Consider the following 24,548-nt stretch of genomic DNA (forward strand, 5'->3'; position numbering starts at 1 on the left):
ATTGTAGTGGGCCGCCACAGGTGGCCCGCCTGTAAAGAGGGTCGATCATGGCCATTGCATGAAGTAAACCTAATTGGAGTGGGCCGCCAAAGGCGTCTGCCCGCTAAGAGGGTCGTGGGTAATACATAAAGTATATTTATTGTATTGGGCCGCCGAAGGCGGCCCGCCGGTAAAGAGGGTCAATCATGGCCATGGCATAAAGTGGACTTTATTGTAGGTATTATGTTTTTGAAAATGTGGTGACCCCCCCTTTCCTACCAGTGAAAAAGTGATGACCCCCCCTTCTTGGATTCCAAAATTATGATGAACCCCCCCTGGATTTGCCGGCCCCCCCCCCGGCCGTAAAAACTGAACGGTCCCTTACTCTGCGCCATTGCGAGGTTTCAATATCAAGAACGCTATGGTTTAGTCAAGTTATTTCAAAGTTATTTCAAAGAAATATTCATGTTTTTCGTGGGGAATATGGTGAAATGTGTCACTAAAATGCGGAGAATGGGAGTATTTTTTTCCTTGAAAGTCTGCAATGACATCACCCGAGAGAGCAGGTAACTCAGCCAGTCAAGTGCCATTTGCATCGTAAGCTTAAATGGTAATGCGACCTTTGAATCTGTCTGTAGTTTCTACCCGAACCTTGTCGGTACATTCTTGAAGTAACAGTTACACTCTCAAACTATTTCGACGGCCAAATATCTCTGCCATTATGCGTTTCATTGGGTAACTCTTAAATCAGTATATGGCGAGAGTGTCCTGTCTCAGTGCCTGACTAGGCGGTGCAGCCGTAAACCTGACACTCCATACTCATTCCCTTGTTTGATTGAAACCTTGTCGACCGTAATTCTTGCTCGAATTCTGCGACCTTTGAATCGTCCAATAATTGCTACTTCCAACTCAACCCAAATGATAAGGAATGCGACTGATTCTGAGACTCCCAGTTCATAAAAGAGTCAAAGTGCGATCACGTTTGCGACTGAACTTGAGACTCCCATTTCGCTTTGTCATATATATTTGCGAGTGAATTTGAGACTGGGTTTGAGACTCTCATTTAACGTGCAAACAGCAAATGCGACAGTTCTCGCGACTTACTTCCTGACGTAAGGTATTTAAGGGTACCGGTGCCGTGCCGATTTTATCCCTTGCCGATTTCGTCCCCGCACATGCGCAGACTATCCAACATGGTTTCTATTCATAAAACGGCCCCAGACATGTAGCCCCGAATCTGAAGCCACTTTCTTCTATCATATGTCAGCCCTTTCGACTTTTTTTTGAGAAGCATTCTTATCATAGCCTGTCAAATCGTATACTTGTACCGAAATTCCTGCAGATGAAACAGTATTGGTCGATAATGGGGCGCAAACTGGCAAGATCGCGTACGCATCCGAGGCATGGCCGAGGTATTAGTAAATGCATAAATCACGACAATACGCAATATTAACGTCAGTTGATTTGACAAGTCTTTAAAGGTGTTTTCGGCATGAAACAATTAATTGCTTTGATCAATATGTCATAATGGTTATGGCCTACGCGTGAGAGCGTGTTTAATGCGCCTGAATGATACCGTCATCAATCATTGCCAGTTCCTCATGAAGCAGCAGCATCCACATATTGATGGCTTGCAGGACGTAGGTGTCACCACCACAGGTGTCTTTGTTGGCACACCAGATAGGGACTTTGTACAAATTTTGAACATTCGAGAGAGTCACTGGATTGTTGCATCAAATTTAAACTGTAATGTAGGAACTGTTAGAATTTATGACTCTATGTCATCATCTATTGATCAGAATGCAAAGAAATCATTAGCATGGATGTTGTACCACAACGGTCCTACCATGAAAGTTGTTTGGCCGTCTGTCCATAAACAGAATGGTGGGTCTGACTGTGGTTTGTTTGCTGTTGCTAATGCATTTGCACTTTGTGCGGGTGACAATGCAGCAGATATTATCTGGGATCAGGGAAATATGCGTTGTCATTTAAGTAAGTGTCTTGACAAAGGTAACCTTGTCCCTTTTCCAGTAAGGAAAGTACGTCGTGGTAGATGTTTAGCCCCCAAAGTGTTGTCAGTAGAGCTATATTGTCATTGAAGACAGCCTTATGTTAGGGACACACTGATGGTTCAGTGTCAATTAAGAATGTAGACGATGGTACCACAGCTCATGTGAGAGTATACCAGAAGATGCATGTTTAACAAAATATCAGTTAATATGTTCTCGTTGTTAGTACACATGTTAGGGCATGATAAATAAACTTGGAATGTTGCTTTTACTGCAGAAATTCGTACAAAAGACTGTCATTACTAGATGAAATAAAATTATATTTTCCTTGTAAACAATATACCAACACTGTTTCATTTTAGTCGCCTCATACATCATGTAACCACAATCTATTGATAGAATAAAAGATGGAAGTATGACAACGCAAAACTCTTTTAGAATATTGTATTGTTGCATTGCAATTGAAGACAATAAAGGCATACTCATACCTAACATCTTTCCTATTTAGCATGAATTATTCACAAGGTGTGAATTCACATGAATCTTTGAAAATTACCCCCAAAATATGTTCATAGCTCCATTCCACATATGTTATTTGCCAAAAAAATCTAAATATTTTTTGTTTGCTTTGATTTGTTTGAAAACTTATTAGGAGTATGCTATTAGAAACATGAGAGAATTCAATTTCTAGGGACCCCTTGAGTTTCAAATGGTCACTCACTCATAAAAGGCAGTGATTCAGTTACTCACCGCCTTTGGCAAATGGCCGGTTTTTTTGCAAAATGTCCTAAAGTTTTTTGTAATTTCTGACAAATGGCTGAAAAAATTGTCACAAACCAACTTCAATCAGCCCTTGAAGCATAGTTAAAGCTGGTTCCACACTTGAGATCGTAAACTGCGTAAAAGTTATTCAAAGTGGCTACAAGATTTTTGATTTGGCTATTGAGTTGGATAATCATTTTGGTCATCAAGGGGAGCCCTGCAGTTTATGTTAATGCAATAAACTAAGTGATACTGACAGTTTCAGGTTGGCATAATTTGACACAACGCTAGTGGTCTATTATAGACTTACCTTTAATGCACTCACCAGACTTGCCTATTTAACATGAAATATGGTACCAAGTCATGTTGACACACAATGACACTGTACTCTGTTAATTTATTGAAATACTTTACCTCCTTCAAAAATGTCTTTTGTCCACATTTAAACCTACTATGGGTCACTGTGTCCCCATGCTAGCAAAACCTGGGTGAAACACTGTATGGCATAATAGGGGATAAATGATTACAGTAAGAACAAATGAATATTAATTAATCTTATGATCATTAATGAATGCACAAATGTCCCCCCAATTATCCCCCCAAATTTTTGGCGTGAACTTGGATTTTGAGTCGAGGGTCGAAATCGGCAACTGCAGAACCGAAATCGGCAGCTATAGCAGTTCTATGTTCATAGTAAATTCCCGGAGTAAATATCACCGATTGATGCACTTAACTTATAATACATTTTCAACTTATTTAGACACATAAAATTGACCACCGGATAGATTGTACGAAAGAAATTTTTGGCGTGAACTTGGATTTTCAGTCGAGGGTCGAAATCGGCAACTGCAGAACCGAAATCGGCAGCTATAGCAGTTCTATGTTCCTAGTAAATAACATCGATTGATGCACTTCCCCAAACTTATAATACATTTTCAACTTATGTAGACACATAAAAATGACCACAGGATAGTATACGAAAGAAATTTTAGCGTGAACTTCGATTTTTAGTCGAGGGTCGAAATCGGCAACTCGGCAGCTATAGCAGTTCTATATTCCAAGTAAATTCCCGGAGTAAATATCACCGATTGATGCACTTAACTTATAATACATTTTTAACTTATTTAGACACATAAAATTGACCACCGGATTGATTGTACGAAAGAATGTTAGCGTGAACTTGGATTTTGAGTCGAGGGTCGAAATCGGCAACTGCAGAACCGAAATCGGCAGCTATAGCAGTTCTATGTTCATAGTAAATTCCCGGAGTAAATTACACCGATTTTGATGCACTTTTCCAAACTTATAATATATTTTAAACTTATTTAGACAGATAAAATTGATCACCGGATAGATTGTACGAAAGAAATTTTTGGCGTGAACTTGGATTTTGAGTCGAGGGTCGAAATCGGCAACTGCAGAACCGAAATCGGCAGCTATAGCAGTTCTATGTTCCAAGTAAATAACATCGATTGATGCACTTCCCCAAACTTATAATACATTTTCAACTTATGTAGACACATAAAAATGACCACAGGATAGTATACGAAAGAAATTTTAGCGTGAACTTCGATTTTTAGTCGAGGGTCGAAATCGGCAACTCGGCAGCTATAGCAGTTCTATATTCCAAGTAATTCCCGGAGTAAATTACACCGATTGATCCAAACTTATTTACATTTTCAACTTATTTAGACACATAAAATTGACCACCTGATAGATTATACGGAAGAAATTTTAGCGTGAACTTGGATTTTGAGTCGAGAGTCAAAATCGGCAACTGCAGAAGCGAAATCAGCAGAAAAAGCAGAAAAGAGGGTCGAAATCGGCAACAGAACCTAAATCGGCAGATATAGCTGCCGATCTTATCCCAGTGAAGCCCTGTTGGATAGTCTGCGCATGCGCGGGGGACGAAATCGGCAAGGGATAAAATCGGCACGGCACCTGCCCCCTGAAATCGACAAGTGCAGGGCCAAAGTTAGGAGAGCGAATGTGAGGGCTTGAAGTGTACCTGCTCACTTTGAAAGTGCGAGCGATAGTGAGGATGTGAAGTGAACTCGGTCTGTATATTGTATATTGTTAGTGCTTATCAGCATTTATTTAATCAGCTTGGTCGAATTAAAACTTACAATCAAAGTCACTGCTAAAACAGCGATACGATCTCCATGGAAGTACAGTGCTGTATATCATGAGCAAACGGCTGAATGAATTCATCATTGAAGTCCCCGATGGAAATTATTGAAACACACTTATTTCCAAACATAAAGAAGTTGATATAATTATTGTCTCATTAGCGGACGACTGCATTAACTTGCATGGTACCTGAAACCCGAGTCCTTGCCTGAGCAACTTGGGCGACAAACAGAAGACTTTTTAATCCCCAAGGTGTGAATGTTCCATTGTTATTATTATCTAATCCAGCTGGTGCTATTGTAGTGCCATTGTAGGAAAGGCAGGTCTGTGAAATTGATCCTCTATGAAAGTAGGGTATTCCTAAGTTAATGGAGCCTTCCCGTAATGAAATAAAAATATGAATGAGACATTCACCTTTACATGATGGAGAATAGAATTTTATATCTGAATTGGAAGAACTTTATTTACCAGCATTTAAAAATCGGCGAGAGACCCATCGGGCATGCCCAGGACGTACGATCCACAGATTGATTCAAAGTGCTGGTCAAAGTGAAAGGGGACGCCATGAACACTCAATCCCGATGGGTATTTATACCGGTAGTTATGTCAAAAACGGGAGTCACGACCATGATTAGGTTATTCAGAGTCAATTAACCTTGAAACGGACCAAACGACAGCACACAATTACATACAATTTAGGTCTAGCGTCCTGTGACACTATGGCGGGTTTCCGAGTCCCTGTCGTGGTTTGGAAAATGACCCAGGAAAACGACCTGCCGACAGCTGATGACAAAACACGCTCATGCTTTTGATCATAGACCCTGGAGTGATGTTTTGATGGATTTCAAGCTCCCTTACCCTATAAACAACTTGAAACTAAAATGAAAGACGAAAAAAGATGCGTGAATGGACGAGAGATTTCCTGTAGAAACTTCAGATATTTACTGAGGCAGATCATCTATTTTTTTACTTCCATGGGAGGATCATGGAAGTGAAATTTACCTCAATGGACGGATGGATCGATTTGAGCACCGAGAATATGGCATTTCTCATTTGATTTCCAAAACATCATCGTGGAGTTTCTAACAGAAAGGGGAAAAATTGAAACGACAACTCATATCCTGTCATTTAAATACGGGCTTTTAATTGTTTATTCATGATAGCTGTCGACTGCTGGACAGGGGATGACACGGCTGCAGCTGTTCGACAGACGTGAAATTGCAAATTCATCGTCATATGAATTCGAACTAATGGAAATCAAGAGCCAAACCAAGGTCCTTTCTGAGGACCGTGGTCAAATGAGCAAGTGTTTCAATATATGTTGAGTTACAAGCAAGCTCGACATCGTGAAATCAAAAAGTAATAAAATCATAGGGCCAAGTCCCTGAAGCTACTATAGACATGGATACAAAATTAAGTATTTCCTGACTGTATGAAATTATCTCACTAAGGTCATCCCAGGGACCTGTAAACCAAATATTAAAGCTGTCTGACCAGCGGTTTTGAAACAACAAGTGACCCAACAGTTGACAGAGCTCTGCTGTGTGATGTAGAGAATTACTTTTTGTGACACATGTATTGATGAAGAAGGTGGATATCTTTGATAGTTATTTTTTTTCAATCAATCAATTCAACTTTATTCATCCCTTAAGGGCAATTCAGAATGGCCTGACCAAAAATGGTAAAATTAGCTGCAAAACTACAAAATTGATGATTTCATCATAATTTCAATACATTACATCAAGATAAAGCCTAGGAACCTGTATACCAAATGTCAAAACTATCAGATGAGTAACTTTTGAAAAAAAAATATTTTGACCCAAAATGGCATAAATTGATCCAAAAATACAAAAATTGAAGAATTCATCAAATTTTAATATATCACACTAAGACAACCCCTAGGACCTTGTATACCAAATATAAAAGGCATCAGACACGTAGTTTTTGAGAAACACATTTTTTGACCAAAAATGGCAAAAATTGCACCAAAAATACAAAATTGCAGATTTTGTCATATATTCAATATATCATATTAAATACATCTGTAGGAACCTGTATAACAAATATCAAAGCTGTCAGACGAGCGGTTTTGATTAAATAAAGTTTCGACCAAAAATGACAAAAAATTACTTAAAAATACAGATTTGCATATTTCAGCACAATTTGAACAAATCTGAGTTGGGTTATCCCTAGGGACCTGTATACCAAATAACAAAGCTGTCTGACCAGCGGTTATGAAGAAGAAGATTTTTTACCAAAAACACGTTTTTTGGCACTAATTTGCATATTTTCAACAATATCAAAAATTAAAAAAATTTCTCAAAATCATATTTTTCATCTACATGACAAATATCAAATCAGTAAGTACTGCGGTTCTCAAGATATTTGGATGGACGGACGTCTCACAATGGGACATACATACCGGTACATACAGACTAACGACAGACGCCGGACAGATACCCATCCCAATAGCTTCTATAGACTATAGTCTATAGTAGCTAAAAATTCACAAATGAATGTCAGACTTCATGAAAGTCAAAGGTAACAGTATATCCTCACCGGACACATGGAGCTAGAGTCGGACGTGCCGTCGATGGTTCAATAAACAGTAAGCTTATAGCGTGAACAACGGCCGATACCGTGAAGTGTGCATCTGACGTCGGCCCATTCTCTCTCTATTTTTGCTAGGTTCATGTCTTAGTCCCCATTTATCGGTTCTATTCGCCATATTTTATCAATATTCTCAATGAGTTACATAAATACACCAGCTAAATCTATTGTAAAGTGAGAACTGCCTGGAGCTGCTGACTGACTTACCTTTCTTGAACTTCAGTATCATGCAATGGCGTAGTTCGAATAGTACTACATGCATTGTAACACACTAAAAAAACTTAGTCGTACGATGTCATCAATCACGTTTATAGTTTTATTGACCTTTATTTTCCAAAATTTACCATAATATGAGATATGAGAAATGAAAGGGAAAGAAAGCAGAGGTAATGCATAGACATATCAAAGTCGATATCGACACGTCGTACGCCGTGATCATTCTTGTCAAGGGTCTATGATTAACTGCAAGAGCTAGAAGGTGTCTCGAGTCCTGACTTCTCAGCGCCAGTCACACATGTCATTTAAACGGTCATTGAGAGTCTCAGGTACAATCTCAGATCAAGTCGCATTTGTTGTTACTGTAATGAATGAGAGTCTCAGATCTAATCTCAAATGAGGTTGCATTTAGTATCTTCTTCAATTTGAGAGTCTCAGATTCAGTCTCACTTCCTGTTTACAAATGGTCATAGATACCTAGAACCTGACTCATTTGTAAGTTCCATAAATAGCATTTAAAAAGCTATGGCAGGGGAAGTTATTTTAGCCTGAGGTTAAATTGGATTGAATCTCGAAGATTTCACCAATTCCTGTAAAATCTTACAAACTTTTGAAGCGATAAGGGAGATGCAAAATTCACAAATTTTGACTGCTGCTTAAGTCATGTCCTTTCACGATACCGCCAAGTGAGTGCAACCCATCCCATACAAACATAACATGGTCTCGTACCTCCGAGACTCCATTCTGAAGACATGTCAAAATTCTTACTGGCGAAAGATTTATTTTCACACCTTATTGAAAGAAAATTTCTTTACTGCAAGCTTCTGTTGAGAAGTAACTTATGGTACTGTCCGCTAACTACCTCCATGTGTCCACGTAAGCTTACGTATGTGCATAGTCCCAAAACAACTACTATTGACTTGTTGCAAATTCACGTCATTTTTCGAGATGCATTTTCCAGGTCACTCGGAAAAGCTTTGTCACGCATATGACCGTGTGAACAGCGTAATTGTAGCGGTCTCGAACCAGGGTTTATTAAATATCTACAGTCTACACTGCTAAAGTGTCCAGCTACGTATATACACAAGTGTGAGTACCCGATGTGGTTGAGACTCGGAGGTGTTTTGGCGCAGAGTTATGGCGCATTTTAGGCAGCGCAATACACCTGTGCAAAATGGGAGCGCACTTTGAAATGCACCGGCGCAATTTGCCGGCGTACTTTGGTGATTTCAGACCACTTACATACCTGACAGGTATGTAAGGGTGCCGGAAATCGACAAGTGCGGGGCCAAAGTGAGGGCCAGCACAATCAAAGTGCGAGCGAATGTGAGGGCTTGGAGTGAGGGCTCTCACAATCGAAGTGTGAGCAAATGTGAGGGCTTGAAGTGAGGGCTCTCACAATCGAAGTGCGAGCGTATTTGAGGGTTGAGACTTGCGAAAATCAGTACTAAATTCACCTTGACTGAATGAAGACGTGATCAAAGTCACTTCTAAAAGCGCGATACGATCTCAACCGAAGTGTAAACGGTGCAGCCCCGTGTATGAGCATGCATGGAGCTACAGCATTGATCGAAGCTTCACGATATGAGCGAACGGCTTTAAAGTACATGACGTCCCTTTTGGAAAAAAAATTGTCAATCACCGTAATCTTTGCATCCTTGAGTTTCTTTAAGATTATAATGTCTGGCTGATTTTAAAAATCGGCGACTGACTGGTCGGGCTGGGATCGCACATTCAGAGTGCTTTTCAAAGTTAAATCGAACGCTATATGTGCGACAGGCAGAAATGTTTGAAACAGGAGTTATCACCATGATTAGGTTATTCATTGTCAAGGGACCTAGAAACGGACCGAAAACACTTTCATATGTAGAGATTTTAAACTTGAGACAAGCCCACCAGGTGATTATCGAAATCAAAGCCATGACACTGTGACACAGGAATGATCAAGTCATTCAAATCTCAAGTGTCTGTTGACTCATGCATACGAGCACTCTACTGAGCTCATTGTTTTTCGAAAAATTATCATCTTATTGTTACAACATTAATATGCTTACAAAGTTTGGGCAAGTCTAGCCATGGACGTATTTACGTCTATGGTCTTGCACAGCCACGGTCAAGCTAAGTCACGTTAGAATATTCTCGACCGCGGAGTGGCGTCAGTAGATGAAACGCATACAAGCGAGGTGAATGAGAGATCAGAGGATACAGAGGAGCGAACGATACAGAAATTGTGTGGAAAAATGCAGAACTAAAAGTTATGTCATTGATGTATATTGAAACTTTGAACATTGCTTTGGTGGCCGAAAAATCCGAACTTCTCACGGCGCTGTGACGCAAAAATGACGTAAGAACTGTATAACCGGCTTAATTTTGAAAGTCAGAAATTTATCAACGGTGAGTTTTAGTTACATGTTCAGTATTTTACATGTGCGCCCCTTCGGAAGCCAAAAACTTTCGACTTTTATACAAGCAGATAACTTGCTCCAGACCATGGCAAGTCTCTAGTTATGACGTTTGGCCAATTTCAAGACTAAACTGCAATGATCATTTCCATCTAACACAAATTAGAATGACGGTACGCTGACAGACCACGCCCGATATTGACGAGAGAGACAGAGAGAGAGAGAGAGAGAGAGAGAGAGAGAATGAGAGAAAAAGAGAGACAGTTTGTGAAAGTTATGTATTTTTCAGGGAAATAGTAGCCACTGCGTTCAGTTGAAATATGTTTTCAACACCACCTTTCTTACAATCGACTAAGTCATTGAATTGTTATAAACGTAAACGCACAAAATCTTTGGCATCTTACATGCCTGTCACAGAGTTATTTATTTCAAAGCTGATACACGATGCATGCATATTCATTTTACAGCAAGTGATTTGGTCGCGATGTGTTGCTAGCCGATAGATCGCTTGTTCTAATCACCCAGTCGTTGGCTTAAAGGCCACAGACTTGGGGTAAGTCAACCCCGTTCACCTTTGACATTCACGGGTGGGATCAAATGTTTATGTCTGTGTAAATTACGGTCACCATTAGTGTGCACAGGAGGTTGTAAAAAGGCCAATTTGTTGACATGCAAACAACAGATTATACATCCTTGAATGTAACGGCGAGGCCAGTACACTGAGAAACAATAGTTTCATGAAGCCCGCAATGCTTGTAGCAATAACAGGTGTACTTAAACAGTATAATGACAAAGTTATGTAGTCAATCCACGACGCCGCTGCTTCTAAGGTTATTACGTTCCGAATTGGGCTCACCCAGGGCCCAGGCCCGGGCCGCAACTGTACAATTATTGCAGCTTAACGATAGCGTAGACGCCGTGCCATTGCCAAGATACTCTGCTATTTCTGATTGTTTCGTCTACAGAAAGACTAAAAACCTTCTCAATTCGACTAGAAAAAATATGTACGGTTTGAAATCGTTAAATAAATTGGAAATTAACACCGTGGTGCATTAATCTATATTTATAAAAATAATAAAATGTGACATCACAGATCATAAGAAACGTGGTGTTGAAGAACACATTTTTGAACTGTAGACTACGGCGACCGTTTTCTGTAAGTATAATCTAACTTTAGCAAACTTGTGAATCATACATCTGAAGAGTACCTTCAACACTTTTATTTTTCTACTCTTGTTATAAAATAAGCCAACTTTTGGTAAAGAGTTTCAGAGCCGGAAACGGCACAATCATTTCCGCTACAGACAAACAACGTAGGAATGAGATGCAAGGTTGCATTTCTAGCTAATGACTAGTCAATCGCTGACTACACAGAGATTATAGCTATGATTTCTGTGACAATATAATTGACTGTGAGATTGATTCAGTGAACAATATTCAAGGGCTTGTTGAACAAAATGGCATACTTTATTGAAGTAGAATATCCATCATTGTTAACAAAATGCAAGGGTTACAAGCATTTATGACTCCTGATATTCTGATGCAATTGATCTTTTGAAATGATTATCAAAATTTGTGTACAGAGAAAATAAAAAGCATAGGGCCTAATGTAAGTACAAACGTAAACAGAACTTGTCATTTTGTTGTCTGATTTCTCAGAATTTTCTATTGAATCTTTTTTTCTTCAAAAAATGAATCATAGAGAACCCGATAAGTCTACAAACATAGGGCCAAAGTCCCTGAAGCTACTATAGACATGGATACAAAATTAAGTATTTCCTGACTGTATGAAATTATCTCACTAAGGTCATCCTAGGGACATGAAAACCAAATATTAAAGCTGTCTGACCAGCGGTTTTGAAAAAACAAGTGACTCAACAGTTGACAGAGCTCTGCTGTGTTATGTAGAGAATAACCTTTTGTGACACATGTATTGATGAAGAAGGTGGATATCTTTGATAGCTCATTTCAGGATGGCCTGACCAAAACTGGAAAAAATTCCGTAAAAATACAGATTTGCATATTTCATCAGACTATATTAGTCAATAATAGCAAATAAACGAGAGTTAATTACATTCTAATTAAAGTAAACAAGACTTGCTTAAATCAAGATTTACGTCATAAAAAAACAGCATATCTGTCAGGTTATAAAGAATCTTGAGCTGGTTATCTTTTAATATCAGCATTTTCATTCTATTACCAAGCACATTTTAACTTTCAAATTAACATTGTAAGTAAGTTCTGTTGAATAAGTCGAGACTGTACATACTCAGAGAAAGCACACTGAAGAGACAAATGTTTGAAACTTAAGAAGTTCAAGGTCATCAAAAGCATTATAAGGAATCATGTTACACTTTCATTGCACTGTTTACACAGATTGCATAATTGCTATAAATAGCACATGAGGAATCTTACAGCCCAGCTTTACCATAAAAACCCTATCACTTTGACCACTCTTTTAATTGACCACTCTATTTTTTTCCTCAAAAAGTAATCTTATTTTATCCTTACCAAGTCATCCATAAATGGAAATTAGAACTTTCTCTATCTGTATTTATTTGACCACCCTATCATGACAAACTATTATGAGCAATTTCTTTTAGATAACATAAATGGTGGTTCAGAATATATCAAAGTTGGGATTCAGGAAAGTTGCCTTTACATGTTTTAATCCTCCAAGATGGCAAGCATTTCACTATGAACTGTCAAAAAAAGTTGAACTTTCTGATAATTCCACACTAAAATTATTTTGGCTTTGATGATTTCCTAATTAATTCAATTATTTAAAATCATATTAATTATTTTTTTCTGGGTGAATTGATAGGGTTTATACAGTACAAGAATTACATACAATGTAAGTCAAATTCTGACCAAAAATGACAAAAAAATTCCTTAAAAATACACATTTGCATATTTCATCACAATTTGAACAAATCTAAGTTGGGTTATCCCTAGGGACCTGTATACCAAATAACAAAGCTGTCTGACCAGCGGTTATGAAGAAGAAGATTTTTTACCAAAAACACCTTTTTTGGCATTAATTTGCCTATTTTCAACAATATCAAAAAATTAAAAAAATAGTTTCTCAAAATCATATTTTTCATCTACACAACAAATATCAAATCAGTAAGTACTGCGGTTCTCAAGATATTTGAGTGGACGGACGCCTCACAAACGGACATACATACATACATACATACATACATACATACATACATACATACAGACTGACGACGGACGCCGGACGGATACCCATCCCAATAGCTTCTATAGACTATAGTCTATAGTAGCTAAAAATACATTTTCCCATGATCTTACTTTAATTTCTTCAAAAAATGTTTCTTCTTACTTCCAAAATTCGCTGGCAAAAACACCACATACGACGCCATGTCGGATAAACAGCATCAGAGTTCACGCTAGCTGCAGTACAGTATCTCGAGGTTTTGCCTTGGTATTTGGGTCGGACAGCAAAACCTCGTCCGACCCAAATACCAAGGCAAAACCTCAAGTTACTGTACTGCAGCTAAGTTCACGCTTGCCTAGGTCGTGAACTGGTTTGACTGAAGTCACATTTATCAGTTGCGCTAGTCGTACAATGGTACCAGAAGAAGTATCGCTTGCTTGAGTTGCATGTATTAATAAACACAGGGCCAAAGTCCCTGAAGCTACTATAGACATGGATACAAAATTAAGTATTTCCTGACTGTATGAAATAATCTCACTAAGGTCATCCTAGGGACTTGTAAACCAAATATTAAAGCTGTCTGACCAGCGGTTTTGAAAAAACAAGCGACTCAACAGTTGACAGAGCTCTGCTGTGTTATGTAGAGAACTTTTTGTGACACATGTATTGATAAAGAAGGTGGATATCTTTGATAGCTCATTTCAGGATGGCCTGACCAAAAATGGAAAAAAAAAATCCGTAAAAATACAGATTTGCATATTTCATCACAATTTTAACAAATCTAAGTTGGGTTATCCCTAGGCACCTGTATACCAAATAACAAAGCTGTCTGACCAGTGGTTATGAAGAAGAAGATTTTTTATCAAAAACGCCTTTTATGGCGCTGTTTTGCATATTTTCACAATATCAAAAAATTAAAAATACTGCAATTATACGGTGTCGCTCAAATTTGATCAGAATTGGTATATACCAGTATGGGTTACCAATGATCAACAATAAATGTTGTTTCTATCTGTTCAGTGGAGGAGAATTCTACGTTGATGTTATGACAATGATTACTGCACAGTACAACCAGAAAAACAACAAGAAATATTTAAACCAGAAAAACAAGAATGACAAAAGTAATTAAGGTCTGAAACTTTAGGTACTGGAGGTCAACTTTAGCAACATGCATAGCAGAAACAAGCCCCTCTTAGTTTGAGTATAGAGAGTCTTCCCCCCTCTACTGTCTATGGTTTCAGCAGGTCTGTTAATATGTAACAGTTCATAAACAATGACAGGAAATGACTCAAGATCAGTGGAGTTAGCCTGTTTCTTGCTGGCATGCCATCACTCCTGCACATTTGCAGGTTTTCACTTTTTCTTACCTCATTTGCACATTTTTGACACTGAACCTCATTTGCACATTTTTGACACTGATGTGTTCATTTGAACAAATTCACATCTCAACCCCTGCATCTACCTGTACACCAAATACTGAGATGGTAGCTCTGGCAGTATGGGAGCCTTAGTTAGTGTGACGGACATACATCCGCAAATACATACCCACAAATACACAGACATATAGACGCCATCATATAAGCTCATCATATAAGCTCTTTTTGGTATTTATATACAAAACCAAATATGAGCTATTAAAAATATTTTCTCAAAATCATATATTTTATCCACACAACAAATATCAAATCAGTAAGTACTGCAGTTCTCAAGATATTTGAGTGGACGGACGCCTCACAAACGGACATACATACATACATACATACAGACATACATACAGACTGACAGTGGACGCTGGACGGATACCCATCCCAATAGCTTCTATAGACTATATTAGTCTATAGTAGCTAACGAACAAGAGTTAATTACATTCTATTTAAAGTAAACAAGACTTGCTTAAATCAAGATTTACGTCATGAAAAAACAGCATATCTGTCGGGTTATAAAGAATCTTAAGCTGCTTATCTTTATAAGTATTTTCATCCTATTAACGAAGCACATTTTAACTTTCAAATTAACATTGTAAGTAAGTTCTGTTGAATACGTTGAGACTGTACGTAATCAGAGAAAGCACACTGAAGAGACAAATGTTTGAAACTTAAGAAGTTCAAGGTCATCAAAAGCATTATAAGGAATCATGTAACAATTTCATTGCACTGTTTTCACAGATTGCATAATTGCTATAAATAGCACGAGGAATCTTACAGCCCAGCTTTACCATAACATGGGGCCCGGGGGCACCGACGTCCTTTGTACCTCCTTACTGTTTATTAATTGCCATAAATGTGAAATTTGGAGTGTACACCTATCTTCAATACAATGATAAAAAGTTTGGACTCTGTAGGTCAACAGTGCATCTTTAATGTATGAGACTAAATAAGCTTACCCCTCAAGTATGTATAGGCCAAAAACAATATTTAATTTTGAATTATGTAGTGCAGGGAAGGACATACAATATGGTGAAAAGCAAACTAAATATAAAAACTGAATATACAATTATATGGAAATGTTGTTTTACAGTCATGAGTATCTGGTGTGTGCCGAGAGACAAATATTAAAATTGGACAGTATCATCCTGACCACAGTTTGTCTGACTGGTTGTTTCCTTCTGATTTTCTGACACGGTGATAGGTACAAAATATTATGCTATTCACGATAGTTACACAACATAGCTTGCATTTTGTTCACAGTAGAACTGAGTTTTACATGTAAGATAACTTTCTCGTAAACTGTAAATTCTGGCTTCTGGCAGCTCAAACGTCGCAATACTACATTTTTGATATGATATGGAGTGATTTGCACACATGCAGTGACAGTCGATATATTCATAGTTTGAGAGTCTACTGTACATTAAAGCATAGTGATGTTGACAACTACATGCATGCCAGTGCACGATTTCAAAGTAGCCAGGAGGAAATTCTAATGGTCTTTTAGTGGAAATATAGGTATTAAACGACAGTGAAACAAACAACATTAGTTATCGTGACCTTGCTAAACTGCAATCTCAGATCATGTATGATCTAATGATCATGCCAAATTACCATGTCGGATTTAGCCCTGCGTACGATGCTGTGTGTTCCGCTACAGCTATTCGCCCCGCTCACCACAGCCCTGCAAAGACCCGTACGTAGGGTCGGTGACTTCAAATCCATTTTGGGACTTGACGTAAAAAGCCAAATTACTGCGAAATTCAGCGTTCTTGGGCCCAAGTCGTATCCCTGCCCGCCTCAGCTACTCGATCGCTTCCAAAAATGCCAGTCTTTTATTCACTTTTCGTAAATAACCGTCGATGTCGGCAACTCTCTCGCTAGCCCTGCGTACGTACGCAGTGTACGCAGTGCATTCCCTGTGTGCGTTCCTAACACACAGCATTGTACGCAGGGCTAGCGAGAGAGTTGCCGACATCGACGGTTATTAAGTAAAAGATGATGTCAAAATCAATGCACAACTGTCGAAATTACCCAAAATAAGCAAAAGAAAACTAAAAGTTATCGCTGTGTCGAAAGGACAGTATATCAACATAAAAAGACGCTAGTTTGTTATGACATGGAGGCCGGAGGTAGAAGGACAGAGCATTCCCTCGCTCTCACCCAGCTATTAGTACGGGCCGCCGGTGGGATTGCCTCGCTATTAAAAGCAATGGATTCGCCGGTACTGGGGAGTACGGAGGCCATCATTCTTCAGTCTATCGAAGGAGCGGTTCGTGCCAAAAAATACATGACAGCAATCAAATATACGCTAAAACCTTTAAAACGTCAAAACTCGCAACTGACCGAGAAACATAACTTGTTATGTGCGCATGCGCATAATAAGGGGAGACCCATTTGATTTCGGGGGGGGGGTATGCAGGAAGTGGTATGGGAACTTTTTTTGTTAGAGAGACAGCATTTTTTTATTTCTACAGTCAGACCTGCATCAATTTTTTTTTTCAAATGGAGTAGCAGTGCAATTTTTCAAATTTAAGCCAGTGTTTCACATATCACAGGATGTTTTTATTTATTCATTTTACATTCCAACAAATGACAAACACAATGGAAAGTCTATTATATATACAACTTTAAATTATAGAACACTTTTTTGGCAAATCAACTGTGATCAGTACTATACCTGCTTTTCTTTAAAACAGTCAATTCCTTTTAAGTTCTCAGGGGAGATGTTATCTTTTGTGGTCAGAGAAACAAGGCTCACACATTGTATTTAATTATATTTGTTGTTCCTCAATTTTCATTGTCAACTTGTAATCTTTCTAACATATTTATATTGAGAGAATAATGTATTGGTTTTAACACTAGTTTATTGACTCCTATCTTGTGTTTTAAATTTTCACGATTTAGAGAAGTCAGATAGTCCCATCTAGATATTGCCTACACCATTGAGATATTGCAACAGAAATCCTGAAACATGATTTCTTGGGTCAGAAAAGGGAAGGAAAACATCAAGTGCACCCGAGGTGTACAGTAGTGAATGCTTATATCATAAGTGCTGGAAAAAAAACACATAAGAATTACTTGTGGTAAAAACATTTGCGTGCCTTTGGCAGCATGCCAGCAAAGAATACATGAGAATGAAGTTTCCAAAATTTTGCTCATTTCAACAGCATTGTGACAATTCCTTTTTTATTTCTGTCTGTTATGAGAATATTTTTTCTCAAGCCATTACAGGCTTAATTTTTGTCTTTTATTTTACCTTGTGACAATTTTTTTCCCTCGAAATCCTCCATACCCCCCCCCCCAGAAATCAAGTGGTTCTCCCCTAAGTGAGCCCCTGACCTATACGGGCCAGTGGATTACTTCCTCAGTAGAACTGATATGCCTGCCAGTACCGGTGTTTATCGCCTGCGGAGGCCATCATTCTTCAGTCGATCAAAGGCGCCTTTCGTACCAAAAAATACACGACAGCTGCAAAAGTGCATCACTGTCAACTTCATAACTATAGAACATGTTGAAACACACAGTGAAACGTTCACAATGTAAAAAATGTGCCCATACCGAGAAACAGATGGCGTCCGTTTCGATTCTTCAACTCAGATTTTTGTCCTACAGTTGTGCGCATGCGCAGACGGTAGCTTTAGCGAAAGTGAGGCAAAATCAAGTAAATATAAAATAAAATGGATAAAAACTATTGTTTAAAAATAATGTAAGGCATGTATCACCAAATTTGAACATTTCTGACGGTATTTCAACTATACGAACACCCATGCCAACATCACAATAATCAAATCAGTGGTTTTGAGGAAAAAGTGAAAATAGTGGTTTTTCAGAAAAAAGCTAAAAAAGTGACTTTAAAATGATTCAATCAAAAAAAGAAAAAAGACCGTTTGAGATACATGCCCAAGTGACCACTAGACCAAATTTCAGAAAAAGTTACTGAAGCGTTTCTGAGATACCTGCGTCCACAGCATACGGCCCACTATGTTGGCCGTATTGGGCCGCGCCATCACATTAGTACCTTGTGCCCACAGGGCACAAAGTACTAAAAACCCTATCACTTTGACCACTCTTTTAATTGACCACTCTATTTTTTTCCTCAAAAAGTAATTTTATTTTATCCTTACCAAGTCAACCATAAATGGAAATTAGAACTTTCTCTATCTCTATTTATTTGACCACCCTATCATGACAAACTATTAGATAACATACAGGGCACAATAAATGACAGTTCAAAATATGTCAAAGTTGGGATTCAGGAAAGTTGCATTTACATGTTTTAATCCTCCAAGATGGTAAGCATTTCACTATGAACTGTCAAAAAAAGTTGAACTTTCTGATAATTCCACACTAAAATTATTTTGGCTTTGATGATTTCCTAATTAATTCAATTATTTAAAATCATATTAATTATTTTTTTCTGGGTGAATTGATAGGGTTTATACAGTACAAGAATTACATACAATGTAAGTCAAATTTTGACCAAAAATGACAAAAAAATTCCTTAAAAATACAGATTTGCATATTTCATCACAATTTGAACAAATCTAAGTTGGGTTATCCCTAGGGACCTGTATACCAAATAACAAAGCTGTCTGACCAGCGCTTATGAAGAAGAAGATTTTTTACCAAAAACGCCTTTTTTGGCATTAATTTGCCTATTTTCAACAATATCAAAAAATTGAAAAAATTGTTTCTCAAAATCATATTTTTTCATCTACACAACAAATATCAAATCAGTAAGTACTGCGGTTCTCAAGATATTTGAGTGGACGGACGCCTCACAAACGGACATACATACATACATACATACATACATACAGACTGATGACAGACGCCGGATGGATACCCATCCCAATAGCTTCTATAGACTATAGTCTATAGTAGCTAATAAAAAGGATATCTGTAATATTTGAAATGCAATGACAAAAAAAATGAAAAAAGACGGAAGTGATGTAACTGGTCATGATCTGTACGCAGGTCATCGTGTACACTCGTTCTGCGCTCAGCGCCGTTCAACGGTTCACAGAGCTATGCCGCGCCGCGTCTGTGTACTGGAGATAGTAAGTTTTTATTCAACGTTGAAAACGACTTTGACTCTCATTTTTCGTATGCCTGAGCCCGAATTTGATCCGTTCATGGCACCCCTCACTTCAAGCCCTCACATTCGCTCGCACTTCGATTGTGAGAGCCCTCACTCCAAGCCCTCACATTCGCTCGCACTTTGATTGTGCTGGCCCTCACTTCAGCCCCGCACTTGTCGATTTCCGGCACCCTTACATACCTCTACCTGAGCACACCTAATAATTGCTAAGGATCAATACACCCCTCACCAGCATCATGCAAGCATGATGCGCCAATTTTAAATCTATGCAGATCAGATACATTGCTTGTTGAATGGGAATGCTCTGAAAATGGCCTGAATTCTCAACCATGCAATATTTCTTGAAGGCCCAGGCTTTACATGTACCAGTAGCATGGCCAAGGGTCTAGTAAAACCAGGCCAGTTTGATGCGTGACCTTTCGACTTACCCTAGTGTGGTAGAAATTTTGGAAAGTAAGAAGCAGCAAGGAAGAAATTATATTATGAGTTATTTGAAGGCCTGTGTACTGCTTGGACAGTCAGGGTTGGCCCCTTCCTATTATTTACTGTTTAGAGAGTCTGCCGAGGCAGTACAGTGATTGTGGTAGTACTGAAATTTACCGCGCAATGCTGCTGCTGTAACTATCATTTGAGGGTCTGTGCTACAACTGAGTGAATTTGGCATAAATACTTATCGTCATTTATGATTCAAGTCATCATTTATGATTCAAGTGCTTTAGGACACTTTTGTATAGAGTATAAAATAATGACAGAAATATTAATTTTCTATTGAGAATATTCATAATCATAAATTTATAATAAGAGGGTCTATACAACAACTGCGCGATTTTGGCATGAAAACTGATCATCATTCAGGATTGGAATGCAGTACAGTACTTTGTATTAAAGTATACAGAAATTTTTAATTTTCAGTGTTCCTAATCATAAATTTAATATTTTTTACACTCTTGCCATCACTGATGTGTTGTACCCCTGTGCAACTGCAGTTTATATCTACGTTAAAATATGTAGTCTTGCTCATTTTCAGTGAGAAATGTCTATACTGTATATGAACATACATCAAAATGTTAAAATATTTTTCCTTTAAAAAGAGATGCCTATGAATTTCATTAAATGTACATCCAATGATTGCTTCATATTTACTGAATAATTTTCAAGATTAGAGTACAACTACTCAATCCAGATCACTGCCTCTTTTACAAGCCAATCAAATAATGCAATCTATTACATATGTACCACAGTTTATTCGCATTGAAGCGCGTACGTACTACCGGTATTTGCACTGCAGTGCAATACCAAAAATATTATGCCATTCCTTTATGTTTTTGAGTATTTACCAATTTTGACCCGGAACTATTTGTTTGTAAACACAAAAATGTTGTCTACAAGATTTCGTTTTGGTTCATTGCTAGTTATAGTAAAATGCATGACATTACCGATAAAAACTACGACAAAGAAAACTGCATGTACTTATTATAGTGTGAGAATGATTTTTATTATTCGGAAGAGCAGTTTGTTTGACAGCGAAGCAAAAACATTGATAACTGGCGACGTCTGTTTCTAGTTCCATGGATACACATGGTGGCTGCCCGGCGGCCAATATACATCAAAACACACGTAACTGCGGACGCAGCGGAGCAATTTAAAGTTAACATTTTCAGAAACATTTTTGCCAGTAGTTTTCTCACCGGACATTCCCTATTTACAATAGAAAGTCACTTTTGCATGCAGTTTACTCTGTGCTTGTGTGTCCTACTCGCTATTGACAACAGTGAGCGCTTGTGTGCCACGGTAAGCACCGAAATTGGATTGTTTGACAAGTCATGTTTGCCGTATCTTACTCTTAAATTTCCCGTAAAAATCTTCAAACTGTTATTTGTATCAATCATTTAGAAGAATTTCAAGCTCAAAATGTAAAAAATCAAAAGCATTCCATGTTCAAAGCTCTCTTCGTTTGGCTATCTGTGGCTACCTGTGTGAGCGATTGCAAGCAGAGTTCGAGCCCTCCGACGTTCCTCTTACGTCATCCTTGATAAACAAGTAAACAATAGTTTAGCCAATGAATATAGAGGGTGTGGCGGCATTGACCAATGAAAAGTGAAAGCTGATTCGATGCCACATTCAGTGATGTCAATGTAATATAATTCTGCAGGGTCGCCCTGAAGCTTTGACACACAAGTAGTACGCACAACTAATCGTCGATTTTCTTGATAAATGATGCAAATAAAAGATAGAACATATGTAATAATAACAGAACCCCATGGCTTGTGAGTGCAAGCGCGCCGTACTAGTGGTATTTGCACTCGTGCTGCGGTGTATTCGGCTGTCCTTTCACTCGCCTGCCGCCGAATACACCACAGCACTTGTGCAAATACCACTAGTATGGCGTGCTTGCGCTCACCGGCCATGGGGTTCTGTCATAATATCTTCTTTAACTTGATAAAAATCTTACCTCATTGTTTCTGTCATTATATCTGAACACTGATTAATTAAACCATCCTGCAATGTATGCAAAATTGAAGATATTGTTGCACTTGATCAGTAAATGTATTCATCATATACCTCCAGCCACGTTCCTGTGCACTGCTATGCGAAAAGACGCCCTCACATTGTGTAATAATTTGCTGTATCATGCCCAGGCACACTTTGCCCAAATATGGGCAAGTGTGTATTTCAGAACTAGCGTCATTCTGGTTACTACTTGCATTGCCATCAGCAAATGTTCCATTCTTAAACAAAGCTAGTGCATGATTCAAACATCTCATCTGTTCTGATCGTACGGACGACGGTGAATTTAGCAAATTTTGGTGACATTTCTCAGGGCTTCACATCAAAATCCAGTGTTGACTAAGCTTATTATTGATGATGTCTGCGTTTTCGAAGGATTCAAAAGTGAACTGAATACAAATTATGTTGAGTGTCATCATCATACGACAGATTAAGCTAAACCTAACCTTCACCTGTCACCCAGCTTCAAGTACAGAGTCATCATGAAATCCTCATAAAATTAATGGCAAAATACTTCTTTCAGTTGAGCTTTTTACTGATGATCACACATTTCAAGAAACATAATACTGTACATGTACATATACTGTCTTACCAGTTGAAGTAAGGCAGCAGCTGCAAGGATAGTGACAACTCTGGATGGACTGATCAACACGTCATCTTTATAAAGTGATCCTAAAGCAACTTCTAATGCTGTGGACACAAGAAAACACACACACGGATTGTATTTCTTGATAAATGCTAATATCACAGGATGAAACTGGACAAAAGTCCAATGATTTTAATCTATTTAGGGGAAGCTTTAAGCCAGCCAACAGTACATCAATAGTAAGACTACATTTCAAATTCATAGTACCTAGAGCAAGACAGTTTAGCAGAACAAGGTAGTTTAAGGTCAATCTCCAGAAAAGACATTTTGAGACAGTGTGACTAGCACGATACAATTTTCAAATACATGGGAAAAATCCAGTATTGAATATTAGCATGGCTTTCAAAGGAAAATTCACTTGAGACGTCCACCTAATGTATTTTAAGTTAACTCCAAAACATCAACCTAACACTAGCCATGTCAGGCCAATTTTAAATATTGGGAGTAGAAAATTGGAATGTACTTCAATCTAAAGATCCCACTGAGGAGAACAAAACAAGCCTTAAATGATCAAGATTGGACGAGTAGTTCCGGAGAAACAGATTTTTAAGTGATAAATTTTCATATTTTTCTGCCGTTCATTAAAAGTTTTGACGTTTTTAATTTTAATGAAGTTTTGATGTCAATATATCAGAAATAATACATATATAACTTTGATGAAAGCTTAAAACCTGTTGCAATATTCCTTTTGAAACCAATTGTGGCCATTCACTCTGAAAAAACTTAATAAACTACAAATTATATGCAGTCAAAATTTGAATATTATCTAATTTCACTGACCGTAAAAATGGTGCGTTCACAGAAAAACTAAGTCCACCTACTTAAATATGCAAAAATTAAATATCTCGATTATTCTTCTACATAGAGACATAGAATTTTCAATTTGTAGGTTTTCAAACATGCTGAAGTCAAAGAAATCATTCAAAATGATGTCTGACCATATCCTATGTAATTTCCCTGATCAGCCTTTCAGGTATGCTAATTTATGCAAATTATTACATTTCAAAAAGATTTATTCATTGTCAGTTTCTTTAATTAGCAATATATCAGCTAAATGGGTAACTACAATCATTGGTGCCAGACTAGCCCATAAAAACCACTCATGGTGTGCTATGTATGCATTCTGCCACTAAATTTCAGCCGTTTTTGAGATATCGGACCAACAGACAGACAGACAGACAGACAGACAGACATCGCTGCGATATATGCACACGTGTGTGAACACATGAGCAAAAAATGACAATTGGACTACACGGGCACGTTTTAAATTCTCATTTTTAAAGATGTGCGTTAGTTCAATGCATACCTATAAAATGCTCATTCACTATATAACTGTATCCCTTTTCCTGCCAAGTCCATATTTCACCACCAGGTCAAGATGGTTAAAATTAATGAAACACAATGTATTCCTGTTGAAAACATAATACTGTAAAGTTGATTTTTTTGGACAAAAGATGCTATAACATACCAAGCCAAGTGGGTGAAAATACGTCACGTTTTTGCTCAATACCGCTTTTTACTGACTTGGCTGATGGGGAAGGGATACAGTTATTACTGTCAGGCAGGAAAAGGGG

The 24,548-nt window shown here is 38.0% G+C and overlaps 1 protein-coding gene across 6 annotated transcripts in view; it reads right to left on the reverse strand.

Annotated features, from left to right (window-relative positions):
• The window catches only part of LOC139116311 (germ cell-less protein-like 1), a 353,529-nt gene that overhangs the window by 246,239 nt on the left and 82,742 nt on the right, over nt 1–24,548 (reverse strand). For all 6 annotated transcript variants that reach the window (XR_011548279.1, XM_070678942.1, XM_070678946.1 and 3 more), the window contains 2 exons: nt 22,921–23,018; nt 22,273–22,319 (listed from right to left, as the gene is read on the reverse strand). Coding sequence is in view for 5 of the 6 variants with exons in the window: in XM_070678942.1 (XP_070535043.1) it covers nt 22,273–22,319; nt 22,921–23,018 (145 nt within the window). In the remaining variant the exon portion in view is untranslated. The remainder of the gene's footprint in view (nt 1–22,272; nt 22,320–22,920; nt 23,019–24,548) is intronic.

The sequence above is a fragment of the Ptychodera flava genome, chromosome 17 (genome assembly GCF_041260155.1).
Source record: "Ptychodera flava strain L36383 chromosome 17, AS_Pfla_20210202, whole genome shotgun sequence".
Taxonomy (NCBI): domain Eukaryota; kingdom Metazoa; phylum Hemichordata; class Enteropneusta; family Ptychoderidae; genus Ptychodera; species Ptychodera flava.